This window comes from Dryobates pubescens, chromosome 7 (assembly GCF_014839835.1).
Source record: "Dryobates pubescens isolate bDryPub1 chromosome 7, bDryPub1.pri, whole genome shotgun sequence".
Classification (NCBI taxonomy): domain Eukaryota; kingdom Metazoa; phylum Chordata; class Aves; order Piciformes; family Picidae; genus Dryobates; species Dryobates pubescens.
This window is the reverse complement of record NC_071618.1, coordinates 34,918,404-34,935,444: the sequence shown is the minus strand read 5'-3', so window position 1 is coordinate 34,935,444 and position 17,041 is coordinate 34,918,404. Positions and strand designations below refer to the sequence as shown.

At 40.5% G+C, this 17,041-nt stretch overlaps 1 protein-coding gene across 1 annotated transcript in view; it reads right to left on the bottom strand.

Moving 5' to 3' along the window:
* DIAPH3 (diaphanous related formin 3) overlaps nt 1-17,041 on the bottom strand; it is a 277,885-nt gene that overhangs the window by 241,288 nt on the left and 19,556 nt on the right. The window contains exons 2-3 of the mRNA XM_054163054.1: nt 9,601-9,774; nt 2,038-2,142 (exon numbers count right to left, since the gene is read on the bottom strand). Of these exons, the coding sequence (XP_054019029.1) occupies nt 2,038-2,142; nt 9,601-9,774 (279 nt within the window). The remainder of the gene's footprint in view (nt 1-2,037; nt 2,143-9,600; nt 9,775-17,041) is intronic.

The following is a 17,041-nucleotide window of genomic DNA, read 5'->3' as shown; positions in this document are numbered from 1 at the left end:
GAAAATGTGGAAGTACTACCAGAATAATGAAGTACTTCAGCAGAATTCTTCCAAGCATACTGGTTTTGCTAACATGCAAATTTTCATTGAGTATACCAGTATCCCAAACCCCAAGACTGTTTACTAGAAATTCTTCTCCAGGGAGCTCCTGAACACATTATAAAGAGTGATGGTAACAGCACACTTACAAACATATATAGACTTACATACAGAAGCCTGCTTTCAGCCAGCTGTTTTAGAAGCCTCTAAGCAAAGTGAGTGAATGAAATGAGTATTATTAGACATGTTAGAACTGTGGTTACTTTTAAGTAACTTTGAGTACTTCAGTGATAGATTCCTTCTAACCACCTCTGACATACAGATGTAGGTCACAGTATTCTATACATAAACATGCACCAAATCCAGCACAAGTTCTAGATCTATCAGCATGAGATGTGCATTGTGAATATTAGAAAGGAGTTATGCATTTCTGCAAACCAGAAACCCTGATACTGAGGTCAGTGATGAAGTTTTAACTTCATCACTTTAACTGAAGTTTTAACAAGTGGAGTCCACTTTGATCAAAGGCTGCTTCATTTTCAGTGATTCATTAGAGCCACAGCTTTGGTTCTCCATTTTAAGTTTTTATAATGATAACTGTTTTAAATGAAACCTGCCTGGTACACTGCATAGCAGTTGCAAATAAGGACATTTCTCTCAACACAATAGAGCTTAGTACCCATCTCTTAAGTTTTAGAAGTATGAACTATAAAGATGCTACTGCCTCCTAGTCTTCCAGTATTAAGGTACTTTCATGCTATAGAAGGACTAGTAGATTTCATAAGATCATCTTAAATAAAATCATTTCTAGACAGTTCACCTTATGAGATGTGCTAGAGCACTACACTTACAAGGTAGAGCATTTAAAGCAGACAACAAGATATAAACTACAATATTTAACATCTTTTCTCACTATTTAGTTATCATTTTTCACTGATACCTCTACACACACAGAGAGGTGACAGTCAAAGAATGAAGTATATTATATGTAAAACAATAAAAGGGTTTGAGGACAATGTGAACACTGAAGCATTTAGCACTGGAGTCAGTCTCCACTTTGCAAAAACCAAGTAGCTTTTCTCATGCTTAAACTGCCCATTACACAACATCTTGCACTTCTCTGAAACAACCAGTAACTATCCCTATAAGCAAAAAATGGACACTAACTAGGCTCATATGCAATGCTTTTGTTGTTAGCTAATTAAATAACACCACAGCATGAATGTGAAGAACGTCTATCAATTCAGGAATTCTTTTTAAACACTTCTAGAAAAGCAAAACATGAAGCTTTTCCAAGAAGCTTTCTGCAGATTCTTTCCATCTCCACTAACAGCCATACCTATACCAAAAAGAAATCTTGTAATGCATACAGAAGATGCACCTCAAGCACAAGTGGTTACCTTTCAGTGAAGGTTGTAAAATAATGAGATAAACACTTCTAAAGGGCAATGTGTATGAGAAACAAAAGTTAGCAAGAAGCATGTAACATAAAACACCTCTCCTCTCCTCCATGTAACACCTCTCCTATGAGGACAGACTGAAAGAGTTGGGGCTGTTCAGTCTGGAGAAGAGAAGGCTCCCAGGTGACCTAATTGTGGCCTTCCAGTATCTGAAGGAGGCCTACAAGAAGGCTGGGGAGGGACTTCTTAGGCTATCAGGTAGTGATAGGACTAGGAGGAACGGAATGAAGCTGGAGGTGGGGAGGAAGTTGTTCACCATGAGAGTGGTGAAGCCCTGGAATGGGTTGTCCAGGGAGGTGATTGAGGACCCATCCCTGGAGGTGTTTAAGACCAGGCTGGATGAGGCTCTGGCCAGCCTGATCTAGTGTGGGGTGTCCCTGCCCATGGCAGGGGGGTTGGAACTAGATGATCCTTGTGGTCCCTTCCAACTCTGACTGATTCTATGATTCTATGATATGCACCACTTTTTGTTCTCCAATAGGAAATAAGCTAAACATTAAGTCATTTTTTTTGGTGTACTTCAGAGAAATTTACTTACAGACTTTGAAGCAGTACTAATATATTGCATCACCATTTCTTTTTTGGTATTAAAATCTTTTTCTCTCAATGGCATCTTCTTGTCTTCATTTAAATTCATATCTTCCTACAATGGAAGGGAAAAAAAAGCTTTAAGTGTCATCCAGTAACAGAATTGTTACACTCTAAGAGACTGACTTTTAAAATAGGAACATAAAAATATGAGCTTGGTCAATTGAAATATATTATACAAACAACTTTTTGCACATTACTCAAAATTGTAAGAGTCCTTATCCAACTTCCCTAGGAACTCAGGCTGAAAAGAAAAAACTATTAACTATGCCATGATCAACAAGTGCATCACAACCATAACCAGCACAATCTCTTCTTAGAAATCACCTACACTTTCACACACACACACACACACAACTACAAAAAAGTTATTGAACACTTCCTAAAACATTTATAAATGCACTCAAATTCCTTTCTTAGGAAGATTTTTTGAATGATACATCCATTTCCTCTAGACTTCTGTTCCTCAGGTCCCAGATTACTTAATCCTGGGCAGTGGAACATGCTTTGCACTGAGAGCAGATCACAAAAATAACACATATCTTTGAAGTAGGTAAGGCCCAAATTCCTGATGATTTGATCATCAAATCAACACCTTCAACTATTAGCAAAATCTCATGAGGAGTCGTTCATTCCAACATAAACCCAGAGGTCAAACAGAGCAGATGCAGAGCTACATTCAAAAGCATGCAGCAGTTATTCATTGGCATTTCTGACACAGAACTTCTACTGTTCAAGGCTAGAAATGATATGATCGTTGCAATCAGTTCCACATCTATCCAAAAAAAAACAACTCCCATCACACTGGAGGGAAAAAAATTAATATAAAAGTAATTGTTTTAAAAAATTAAGAAGCCATTTAAGTTTAGCAAGATTTACTGCAGTGAATAAAATAGAATAGAATAGAATAGAACAGAACAGGTTGGAAGAGAGCTTTGACATCAAGTCCAACCTATCATCCAACGCCACCTAATCAACTAAACCATGGCACCAAGTGTCTCCTCCAGTCCCTTCCTAAATACCCCCAGCGATGGTGACTCTACCACCTCCCTGGGCAGCCCATTCCAATGGCCAATCACTCTTTCTAGGAAGAACTTCTTCCTAACATCCAATCTAAACCTCCCCTGGTGCAGCTTAAGACTGTGTCCTCTTGTTCTGGTGCTGGTTGCCTGGGAGAAGAAACCAGCCCCCACCTGGCTACAACCTCCCTTCAGGTAGTTGTAGACAGCAATAAGGTCTTCTCTGAGCCTCCTCTTCTCCAGGCTAAGCAACCCCAGCTCCCTCATCCTCTCCTCATAGGGCTTCTGCTTCAAATCCCTCACCAGCTTTGTTGCCCTTGTCTGCTGAAATTCTTGAGGTGAATCCCTACTGGCTTTGTCAGGAGAAATGATACAAAATCAGTAGGTAATCATCTTGACATCAAAACTATTTCATCTGTTGGATATCAAAGACAAACAACAAACTCAGAGCCTTAGAATTTTAAGAAAAAGAAACCTGAAGATCAAAACCTTGTACTACACCAAAACTTAGTTACTTTGTCCTTTGCTAGTTTTCATGTTGGACAGAATCAAGCACAGCTCCTAGAAACATTCCAAGTTTCACATACATCCAAGCTGTGACAAGACATTGCAGAATGTGCTTGATCCCTTAAGAAGAACTTCGAAGTACAATTAGGGCAATTTTGTGTCAATTGTGGATTTTTTTCGCTGACAAATGTTCCCTTCCCTTAAAGCCCAGAAAAAGTTTAGCATGCAGTTATTACTTACTATCTGTTGAGTTAGTATTAAATTAATATTTTTATTATTTATTTCAGACTATATAGTGTATTTAGAGCACCAGATTTGTGTATTTGAAATGATATATATATATATACACACACTTTCTATTATTTGATATTTAGATATTATTTAGTATTATTGATATTTATCTATTATTTGATACTTATTTGAAGTACAGGATGCATGTTGATAAAAGTCCTTTCATTCAAGCAATAGCAAGATAGTGTTTGGCAGCTAGCTAGCATATTGGTGTCACTTTCTACATCTGAAAGTAAAAGCAAGATAACTTTGTCTAAACAAGCTGAAAGGAGGCCACATACTTCAACCTTTTCTCATAGTTCTGTTCTTCAAAATACTGCATTCCTTTGATTAAAAAAAAAAAATCATGAAGAAATTATTTGCTTTATGCCCAAGCCAAAATTCTAGCAGTACATACAGGCATACATATTCCTGAATAGTTTACAATTTGCCTCATACATCAAATGTTGGAAATATTATCTTGAAAGGGCATACTGCACTTTCTAGCTTCTCTTGCATGAAAGCAAAACAAGAACTACTGCAATTTATTTAATGATGGGAAACCTGGTTTAATAAAAAAATGCTCCACAGGCTCAAATATCAAATATTAAAAATCAAAAATGTTTTTAAAGTGTCTGTAGTATTCCAAAATCACAAAATCAAGCTTATTAAATGGTCAGGTAGAAGTCGACAAATTTAGACCAGTCAGACAGCAAGTCAATCGAAATAATTTACAGGCCAAACGTTCTGCGGTTAACTACATAACTAGTCAAGCCTTTTACAACTCATCAATGAATTCTAACATTAATATGTGATTTTGGACATAAAGATTTGGGAACTACCAAAAAGCATTTAAAATAAGAATAGATAAGGAAGTTCTTTTCAATTTAAATATTTTGTCAATTACAAATTGTTTTATAGACAAAAACATCACACCTTTGAATTCTCAACAACTGCTCAAAAATCTTTATGCCTTATCAAACACATTCCCTTAGCTAAAGAATATGGGGGGACTGAAATTAACTCAGATTGCCAAAAATACTACAGCATCAGTACTCCCTCCAGACTTTCATTTGTTATCTTACAATAGAATAGAATAGAATAGAATAGAATAGAATAGAATAGAATAGAATAGAATAGAGTAGAATAGAGCAGAATAGAGTAGAATAGACCAGGTTGGAAGAGACCTTCAAGATCATCGCATCCAACCCATCAACCAATCCAACCCACCTAAACAACTATAACCATGGCACCAAGCACCCCATCAAGTCTCCTGAACACCTCCAGTGACGGTGACTCCACCACCTCCTCGGGCAGCCCATTCCAATGGGCAATCACTCTCTCTGTGCAGAACTTCTTCCTAACATCCAACCCAAACCTCCCCTGGTGCAGCCTGAGACTGTATCCTCTTGTTCTGGTGCTGGTTGCCTGGGAGAAGAGACCAACCTCTGCCTGTCTACAGACTCCCTTCAGGTAGTTGTAGAGAGCAATAAGGTCACCCCTGAGTCTCCTCTTCTCCAGGCTAAGCAACCCCAGCTCCCTCAGCCTCTCCTCGTAGGGCTTGTGTTCCAAACCCCTCACCAACTTTGTTGCCCTTCTCTGGACATGCTCCAGCAAGTCAACATCCTCCCTAAACTGAGGGGCCCAGAGCTGGACATAGTACTCAAGGTGGGGCCTAACCAGTGCTGAGTACAGGGGGAGAATCATCTCCCTGCTCCTGCTGGCCACACTGTTCCTGATGCAGGCCAGGATGCCATTGGCCCTCATGGCCTCCTGGGCACACTGCAGGCTCATGTTCAGCCTACCATTGACCAGTACCCCCAGGTCCCTCTCTGCCTGGCCACTCTCCAGCCATTCAGACCCCAGCCTGTAGCACTGCATGGAGTTGTTGTGGCCAATGTGCAGAACCCGGCACTTGGATGTGTTAAATCTCATGCCGTTGGATTCTGTCCATCTGTCCAGCCTGTCAAGGTCCCTCTGCAAAGCCCCTCTTGTTACCTTGTTACCTTGTTACAGGTATTTCTCATTTTATGTAATAATTCAATTGAATTATCGTCTATTAAATGCACAATGTATTTATGACTGTTCTTATTACCAGGCAATGCATATATTGAGACATGCACATAGCAGCCCATATGGCAAATTACTAAAATCAAGTCCAGCTTGACATTAGCAAATAATTCTTTTTTTTTCTTCTTTAAATTTCAGAAAGTATCTTTGGAACACTGTTGCTCAGGATTCCCTTCCACAGAGTTACAATTGTATAGTGAGGCAGGCTTCAAACGAAAATACACTATACCTGTATATTTAATAAGAGTATTTTATTTAATACTTAAATTATATTTAAAACACACATAAACAGAAATGTAAGAATGCTGAAAACAATACATTCAATTTTAAGTTTCACAAAAAATACAGCTAGGTCTTTCTCAATGTTTTCTCAGAGTTCTTCAGCACCTTGCATGCAACATGTCACAGGGTTTTTCCATAGCAAGAGTGAAATCTAAGGTAGCTGTACAAGTATATGTATATCTGCCTAAGCAGAAAGGAAAATAAGCAAGTAAAAAAAAAAGCCTGGACATTAGCCTGTAGCTCTTGCACAACTCATTCTTCTGTTTGAAGCAGTTTTGCACTTGTTTCTGATTGCCTTCTTAAGTTTTCTGAAAAATAACTGCAGAACTTGAATAACAAAGAGAAAAGAAAGGGCTTGTTTTTCCTGCAGAAAATATCAAACTTCTAATCACCGTTTTTTTTAAAGTAATTAAGTAGGAATGAAACCTATGAGTATAAACTATATTCCACAATTCTAGCTGCAATGGCAGGTTTATTCATAGGAAATACTGTGTCTGTGATGCAGTAAAAAATACTGCATAAAGGATTGGGAGAAGGAAGCAGTCTGCATCCAGGAAACCCAAGGTATCATGCAACACATTCAGTGAGACTTCAGTTTAGAAACTGCCCCCTTCAGTACTAAGCAATCAACTGTTTTCATTTTGTGCAAAACTAGCTCTAAAAGCCTGTCTACAAACTTCAAATTGTTCACCACACCATCAGCCCAAAATCACTTAATTTGATCTCTACAGCAAACTACAGGCTACGATATATAATTAGCTATGTAATCTACTGTGACTAAACTAGCTTTATTCCAGTCCCTTCAAGTGTAGATAATCTGAAGAATCCTTTCTGTATTACATGTTATAGCTAAAATAACACTGATAAAGTAGTTTATCAAAAACAGTTTAAGTGCCTTGTTCTCCAACAAAATTATGAAAGCATCCAAATTAGCCAGGATGTTGTCATCTTTGCAATATACTTTGGCAAAAGAGTTATAAAATCAGAATCAATTTCTTCAGCATGCATGAATATAAGCATTTGTATTTACCTACACATGCAGCAATAGGTTTCTGAGCATTTATTGCAGCTTTCCATTTATTGCAGCTTTCCATTTATTGCAGCTTTTCCACTATCCTATACCAGAATTGCTGTGGGATAGTAGAGAACAGAACAGAACAGAACAGAACAGAACAGAATAGAATAGAATAGAATAGAATAGAATAGAATAGAAATTAACGAGGTTGGAAAAGATGTTTGAGATCATCGAGTCCAACCTATCATCCAACTAAACCATGGCACCAAGCACCTCATCCAGTCTCTTCCTAAACACCTCCAGTGATGGTGACTCCACCACCTCCCTGGGCAGCCCATTCCAATGGCCAATCACTCTTTCTAGGAAGAACTTCTTCCTAACATCCAGCCTAAACCTCCCCTGGCACAGCTTGAGACTATGTCCTCTTGTTCTGGTGCTGGCCGCCTGGGAGAAGAGACCAACCCCCACCTCACTACAACCTCCCTTCAGGTAGTTGTAGACAGCAATAAGGTCTTCTCTGAGCCTCCTCTTTTCCAGGCTAAGCAACCCCAGCTCCCTCAGCCTCTCCTCATAGGGCTTGTGCTCCAAACCCTTCACCAGAAGTGCAACCTACACTTACGTAGCAGGGTGTGTAGACAGGGAGGTACGCTTTCAAATTCACTTAAAAAGCAAAACAAAAGAAACCCACTACCATTCATAGTCAAACGTATTAACAGAAATATGCTAGACATCAAGGTATAGTGACAAAAATAGACCATGTACCTGAGAACAAGTACAAATACAGAAGTTGGTAACATAGTAAATTAATTGTCCCCTTCATAATGTCATAACTATGAAAATCTTGAATCCTATCTCTCAGTCATAGCTCTCAACAGTTCTAGAAAAACATCTTCAAAACTAAACCAACACTGAGTACTAGGAATTAAAAATTCCATAAAGGTACATTTACTCATAGTACATTTATTTCACATCCCAGACACCTTCGTGTTTCAAGAGTTATGCATTACTTGCTGTGAGGCAGAGAAAGAAATAACCTAGGCATCACTCTCCTTGCTAAAGTCTTCTTGTGCTCTTCAGATGGCAGTCACTCTCTTCTCTCAAGGTAATTTCATGTTTAGTTTTCAATTGCCCAAAATGTCATCATCATCATGACAAAAATCCTCAACCTGTTGTGGTACCAATGCCACATGATCTTTCCAGCAAGTGGCTGCTCTTTTGTAGTACAGTAACAACAACAGCTAAGGAAGGAAGCAAATTTGCGTCTGCATGTGCCGACAAATGCTGCCTTGGAATCTTAAGTCTTTATAGTTCAAGTGTTCAGAACAAACCCTGCTGTGACATTCAAAGGTGTAAAATCCCTTTGTAGAAATTTCACAGAATCACAGAATCTGAATCACAGAATCAGTAAGGTTGGAAAAGACCTCAGAGATCATCAAGTCCAACCTGTCACCCAACATCTCAGGACTAACTAAACCATGGCATCAAGTGCCATGTCCAATCCTTTTTTGAGCACCTCCAGGGACAGTGACTCCACCACCTCCCTGGGCAGCTCATTCCAATGGCTAACAACTCTCTCTGTGAAGAACTTTCTCCTCATCTCGAGCCTAAACTTCCCCTGGCATAGCTTGAGACTGTGTCCTCTCATTCTGGTGGTGGTTGCCTGGGAGAAGAGACCAACCTCCTTCTGGCTACAACCTCCCTTCAGATAGTTGTAGAGAGCAAGGTCACCCCTGAGCCTCCTCTTCTGCAGGCTAAACAACCCCAGCTCCCTCAGCCTCTCCTCATAGGGCTCGTGCTCAAGACCTCTCCCCAGCCTCGTTGCCCTTCTCTGGACACTATTCTATTCTATTCTATTCAAGTGCTTCAATATCCTTCTTAAATTGAGGGGCCCAGAACTAGACACAGTACTCGAGGTGTGCCTTGCCATGGAGGCATATTATGAATGGCCTTTATTGACACTCACGATCTCATACACAGAACTCTTCTCAAGAAATATTTGCACTTTATACAAAGTATCAAAGCACTCAAACATTTGTGCCAAACAGGTCATCTCAAAAGAAAGCAGGATTCCCCATTTATTGTTCTTCTTCAAAATCTGCTACATCATGTCAATTCTAATAATCAGAAACATTTAGATTCCATTTTAAATATATTTGGAGCAAAATCTTGTCAAAATAATTCAAAGACTTCATCCCATGAGAAACACTTTAAAATCCTTGTAACTACAAATCACAACAGTAATATTGAGAATTCAAGTAAAGATCAGAGCACATGAACAAAAGAAGGCTCCACCTGTCAATTAGTCATGTTGTCATTCTTTAAGTAAAAGAAACCAGTGTAAGACTCTTACCATCATTTTTTCAAACAATGCAATGATTTCTCTTTCCGACAGAGGTTTTGGAGCAAAATCCTCTGCATCCATAGGCGTGGATGACCAGTCTGTAGAATGTGACTGCTTCATATGTGGCAGAGGAGGTCTTTCCTTTTTACTTCCTGGAATTCTTATACTGGCAAATCTATCCAGCTGAAAAAAAGAAAGGGTATAACATTTCACATACTGTTTCAATTCTGTGCGATCCCTAATTAAGAATACATAGAATAGAATACATAGAATAAACCAGGTTGGAAGAGACCTTCAAGATCATCGCATCCAACCCCTCAACCAATCTAACCCACCTAAACAACTAAACCACGGCACCAAGCACTCCATCAAGTCTCCTCCTAAACACCTTCAATGATGGCGACTCCACCACCTCCCCAAGCAGCCCATTCCAATGGGCAATCACTCTCTTTGTATAGAACTTCTTCCTAACATCCAGCCTAAACCTCCCCTGGTGCAGCCTGAGACTGTCCTCTTGTTCTGGTACTGGCTGCCTGGGAGAAGAGAACATCTGCCTGTCTACAACCTCCCTTCAGGTAGTTGTAGAGAGCAATAAGGTCACCCCTGAGTCTCCTCTTCTCCAGGCTAAGCAACCCCAGCTCCCTCAGTCTCTCCTCATAGGGCTTGTGTTCCAAGCCCCTCACCAACTTTGTTGCCCTTCTCTGGACTGTTCTTGGAACCTGAACATCCTTGGATTTTCTGTGGTAACTTGCCTAATATTTTACTGTCTTGTTGTGGTGAAGGCACATTATGCCCAGATACTGGGACGCTGTCTCCTCTCTCTTGCTACAAACAACAGCTACAGAGTATCTCCCACGTGCTTTCCATCTACCAGCACTCAGTTCAAAGTATTTGCGTCTAGCAGAGTAACCGCTGACCCATAGCAACATTGTAATAGCGCTGTATATAGCCAGAAGCCACCAGCGTCTCGCCGAGTCCCCAACTAGTGGCCAAGAGGCAGAACTGCACCCCTCGTTATATAAAGATAGATAAGTCTGCAGAGAGTTCAATTAAGCTCTAATCATAACACTAAGCCACTCATGGAATGTATTTCACGAACATGCACTAGAACATGTATATAAGTTAGTGATTCATTGGTTATAAATAAGTTTGATAATATTTTCATAATTCATATTTCATAGTAATAAATTTAATAACCTCTTCATCACACTTATATTAAAGTTTTTTCCTAAAGACACATATAACAGTCAGTGCCTTAGCACTTGAGTTAGCAGATCAAAGTCCCATTACGCTACAGAGAAGTCACACAGACTATGAGAATTTTACAGAAAATCTGAAGGAAAAAGATACCTGCAAAACCAGTTTCTAAAGAGTTCTTTCCAACCATTACACACAAAAATTGAAAAAAGGCAGGAATATTTTCCAAAAGACACAATTTTAAAAGATTTTTCCCTCACTGAAACAGCTGAGATATCATATACATAGAACATATACATAGAATAAACCAGGTTGGAAGAGACCTTCAAGATCATCGCATCCAACCCATCAACCAATCCAACACCACCTAAACAACTAACCCATGGCACCAAGCACCCCATCAAGTCTTCTCCTGAAAACCTCCAATGACAGCAACTCCACCACCTCCCCAGGCAGCCCATTCCAATGTGCAATCACTCTTTCTGTATAGAACGTTTTCCTAACATCCAGCCTGAACCTCCCCTGGCGCAGCCTGAGACTGTGTCCTCTTGTTCTGGTACTGGCTGCCTGGGAGAAGAGACCAACATCCGTCTGTCTACAACCTCCCTTCAGGCAGTTGTAGAGAGCAATAAGGTCACCCCTGAGTCTCCTCCAGGCTAAGCAACCCCAGCTCCCTCAGCCTCTCCTAGGAGGGCTTGTGTTCCAAGCCCCTCACCAACTTTGTTGCTCTTCTCTGGACTCGTTCCAGCAAGTCAACATCCTTCCTAAACTGAGGGGCCCAGAATTGGAATAGATAGATGCAAGAAGAAACTACTTTTTAATAAAAGCCGAGTTAGCGTAACTAAAACATCTTTCTACTTATTTTTTATTTGCTCTGTCTTACCCAAAACATAGTGCCTTTTTGAGCTCCAAATAGACAAAAATTCATTTGAAGGAAGTACAAAAAATATCACCCTCTTAGTTAAAGTTAAGTAGGATACAGAATCACAGAATCACCAAGGTTGGAAGAGACCTCAAAGATCACCAAGTCCAACCTGTCACCACAGACCTCATGACTAAACCATGGCACCAAGTGCCACATCCAATCCCCTCTTGAACACCTCCAGGGATGGTGACTCCACCACCTCCCTGGGCAGCCCATTCCAATGGCTGACGCCAATGGCATACATTCATGGTTTCACAAATAATCCTTAGGACTTAGCACCAACTTGAGACAATTCCTGGCTTTAACCTTTCAAGAACTAGAAACATTCTTTAGAAAGGTAGTTTGGGTGGTGGGATATTTTCATTGGTTAACTATTTATAAACTTTTCATTAAAGACCTACTAAGTGAAATGTAGAACACAAGCTCTAACAATGAAAATTATAGAATTGTTAGGGTTGGAAGGGTCCTCAAGGACCATCTAGTTCCAACCTCCCTGCCATCGCCAGGGACACCTCATCCAGCCTGGCTTTAAAAACCTCCAGGGATGGGGCTTCTACCACCTCCCTGGGCAACTTGTTCCAGTGTCTCACCACCCTCATGGTGAAGAATTTCTTCCTAACATCCAATCTCAATCTACCCATTTCTATTTTTGTTCCATTCCCCCTAGTCCTCTCATTACCTGTCACCCTAAAAAGTCCCTCCCCAGTTTTCTTGTAGGCCCTTTCAAGATACTGGAAGGCCACAATAAGGTTTCCTCAGAGCCTTCTCTTCTCCAGACTGAACAGCCCAAACTCTCTGTCTTCATAGAAGTGCTTCAGCCCTCTGATCATCCTCATGGCCCTTCTCTGGACATGTTCCAGCATGTCCATATCCTTCCTGTAACAGGGGCTCCAAATCTGGACTCAGTACTCCAGGTGGGGTCTCACCAGTGCTGAGTAGAGGGGGTCAATCACCCCTCCCTCAACCTTCTGGCTATGCTTCTCTTGATGCAGCCCAGGATGTGATTTGCTTTCTGGGCTGCAAGTGCACACTGGTGGCTCATATCGAGCTTCTCATCCACCAGCACCCCCAAGTCCTTTTCTTCAGGTCTGCTCTCAAGACAGTCACTGCCCAGGCTATTTCGGTACTTGAGATTGCCCTGACCCAGATGCAGGACCTTGCATTTGGTGTATTTTATGTGTATGCACAAGGACCAATAGAATACAACAGGAGCTGACATACTCATGAGACATGCTAAATTTTAATCATCTTTGTTAGGATCCTTTCGGACGTATGTGAACAGAATTATTAACAGTTGTCAACACAGAAGAAAGTTATGGTAGCATTGGATACATGAGAGATTTTGGACAAGATTTCAACCATATCAATAGAGTTACATCTTTAAAATGCTATGCAAAAATGTTCTGAGGCTTCAATATATCTCGAAGATAAGTATCTTGAGATATCATTTAGTAAGTACATCGAAGATACCAAACTAAATAACAAGTAAAGTTATTGTAGCATCTGCAGAATTAAGATCAGAGAGAAAAGAAAAATAGTAGCAAATCCTGGATACAAGTGTTCCACTCTAGTCAGAGCAAGAATTGACTATTAGACATTCAAAAAGAGAGGCTTAGAGGTAAAACAAAAAGACTTTAATTCTTCCTGTTCAAAATTGAAAAGGAACACTTTTTGCAACATAGAAATAGATTGTAAGCTGCTCACAGATGGTTGTAGAACATGCAAAAGCAGAAAATTAATATAGCATAAACATAAAAGAGATCAGCATGGATGATGGGGCCCTTCAGTGTCACCAGCAGGCAATGAGGAAAGCACACTCTACGGGAATAATTGCACAGGCAAGACGCAGAAATTGAATGCAACAAAAGCTAAGGGGGGAGTAAAATCATTACAAGTGTAAGTATTGAGTCACTGGTGGCAAAAAACATTCTAAAAGACAGCAGTCCCCCTTCCTGTCCTTTAATCAAAAGTCTATGGTAAGCATGGTGGGGAAAGGGAGGGATGAAAGCAGATTGCAAACTGCAATGACTAGGTTGGAATCTTTTAAAAATCATATTACACAAAATTTTTCTTTCCAAGCAATGGCTTTCACAGAGCACTGATGAAAGGCAGTACACCAGCTCAAAGAATGAGTTAACCACTCACTTTTCTGTGCCCCACTGTTCACTATCAAGCGTGCAATCCCAGAAGCAACCCAGGATGTCAAACGAGGGCCAAGGTCAATTGCATGAGGTTTCACAAGGCCAAGTGCTTGCAGTAGAGTGGCTGGATGACTGCCTGACAGAGAGCAAACTGCAGGGGCTGGTTGACAGCTGCCTGAACATGAGCCAGAAGCATGCTCAAGAAAGCCAGCAACATTCTGGCCTCTATGAGAAACAGCGTGGTCAGCAGGAATTAGGGAATTGATTATGCCTCTGCACTTGGCAGTGGTGAGGCCACACCTCGAATTCTGTGTTCAGTTTTGGGCCCTTCACTTCAATAAAGACATGGAGTTGCTGAAGTGTGTCCAGAAAAGGGGCAATAAGGATGGTAAGAATAGAATAGAATAGAATAGACCAGACCAGACCAGACCAGGTGGGAAGAGACCTTCAAGATCATTGTGTCCAACCTATCATCCAACACCACTGAATCAACTAAACCATGCAACCAAACACCCTACCAAGTCTCCTCCTAAACACCTCCAAGGGTCTAGAGAAAAAGTCTTACAAGGATTGGCTGAGAGAACGGAGATTATTTAGTCTGGAGAAGAGTAGGCTGAGGGAAGACCTCATTGCTCTTTACAATTAGCTGAAAGGAGGCTGTAGTGAGGTGGGGGTCAGTCTCTTTTCCCTAGCATCAGGTTATAGAATGAGAGGAAATGGCAAAAAATTGTGCCGGGGAGGTTTAGATGTTATAGTAGGAAAAAATTCTTTACTGAAAGAGTGGCCAGGCATGGAATAGGCTGCCCAGATGGACCATCGCCCCTGTAAGTGTTCAAGAAACGTGTGGAGATGGTGCTCCAGGACATGGTTTAACAGCCACGGTGGTCTTCGGTTAACACTCAGACTCAATGATCTTAAGAGATCTTTTCTAACTGAAACTATTCTATAATTCTATGATTATATGTGAAGATTTTTCACATGCAGACTTGAAGCAGGAGATACAAGGCACTTTGACTGACATTCCATACAATGGTTCAGTCAATAGTGAGTTTACTAAACTAGATTTAAGAGAGGTGTGTTCTACACTCCTTCCTTTATCCTCTCTCTCCTGAAAGATCTCAGCCTCTCCCTTACAGTCCATGTTCCACAAGTGCCCCCTTTGCTTTCCCCTGTTCCACATGGCAGCTGCAACAGCAGCTCTGGCCAGGTAAAACCACTCCAGTCTCTGAAGTGAAATGCACCATGCAGACCTGAAGTTACTCTTAGAATCACAGAATCAACAAGGTCTTGCTCCACTACAAACAGGTAGCACCAATTCAGGGATGAGAAGCCACTGATCCAAGAAAAGAGCTATTTCACATGTCCACATTTTCAGTTTATGCTTTAAGATCCTTTTGAATGTTACACTGTATGGTAGATGTTTTGCAACATCATGGATTAGGCCATAACATTGATATTCCCCATATTCATCAAATCCTATACCACTCGTCCTAGAAAGAAGCACACTCACAGAACATATATATACATATATATATATATATGCAAGCTAAAGTGTGATACCAGGACAAGCACATTTAAACATGTGTCAGACAAATTACTTCAAATAACTTAAAACAACACAGTCTAAAAAAAATATTTCCATACATTAGAAAAAGAATTCACAAGACCTGCAGAGCAGTATAGTGTGGGTATTTTACACACACTCTTCTTTTGAATTATACATTGACAGTGCTTAAAATAAGTTAATACCTCTCAATATTCCATACAGTCAAATAATTTCATGGTCCACAGGAAGCACAACACAGAAAGAATAGAAATTTTATTGCTGGGTTGCAATTAGAACTACCACTAAGACTGTTGACAATCCAAATGCATAGAGGAGGAGATGACAAAATACAGTTCAATAATCTTCCATGTTACATCAAAACCATTTTTAATCATACTAACCAATGGGAAATATCTGCCTAGCTTTGATACAAAGTATCACTACAGTTTAATAGAATCAAATCAAATTGAATCGAATCAAATAGAATACAATAAACCAGGTTGGAAGAGACCTTCAAGATCATTGCGTCCAACCTATCACCCAATACCATCTAATCAACTAAACCATGCAACCAAGCACCCTATCAAGTCTCTGCCTACCACTTCCCCAGGCAGTACATTCCAATGGGCAATCACTCTCTCTGTGTAGAACTTCTTCCCAGTATCCAGCCTAAACCTCCCCTGGCACAGCCTGAGACCATGTCCTCTTGTTCTGATGCTGGTTGCCTGGGAGAAGAGACCAACCTCCGCCTCTCTACAACCTCCCTTAAGGTAGTTGTAGAGAGCAATAAGGTCACCCCTCAGTCTCCTCTTCTCCAGGCTAAGCAAGCCCAGCTCCCTCAATCTGTCCTCATAGGGCTTGTGTTCCAAACCCCTCACCAGCTTTGTTGCCCTTCTCTGGACATGCTCCAGCAAGTCAACATCCTTCCTAAACTGAGGGGCCCAGAACTGGAGACAGGACTCTTTTCTGTTGTCCCTTTGTGTACAGTGGGGTAGGGAAGAAGGCAGGGAAGGGAGAAGCTGTTGCAGCTCACCTGGTCTTTGGCCAGGTTTGGTCCTTGTGCTGTTTATTAATTGTAAATACCTGTAAATATTGTAAATATTATAAATACTGTATATTTTGTACATATTCATTGCATTTCATGTAGATTGTAGTTTTGCTTGTAAATATAGCTTCATTTGCTTCCAACTGAGCTGATCTTTCAGACAGAAGAGTGTTAGAGAAAAGCAGTGGAAGAAATACTACTGTAATTTTTAAACTCTATTACAGTATAAAGGGGCCATATAGAGGTTCTTCAGAAGAGTGTTAGGAATGTAAGACATAATGGGATGAAGAGAAAAAACGATGTTCAGACTACAAAAGACTTATTTTGCAATGTTTAACAGAAGAGCAAAAGGCTGGGAAAAGGATGGATCTCAGAGATCAGAGGAACAAGCATGGGGGGAAAAACCACAACAGCATAAGGGAATAAATAAGGCCAGTTGTACAACCTTATGGTGCTCAAGCATGTTCAAAGAAGGGCAACAAAGCTGGTAAAGGGTCTAGAGAAAAAGTCTTATGAGGTGCATCTGAGGGAACTAGGATTGTTTCATCTGGAGGAGAGGAGGCCAAGTGGAAACACCTCACTGCTCTATGCAACTA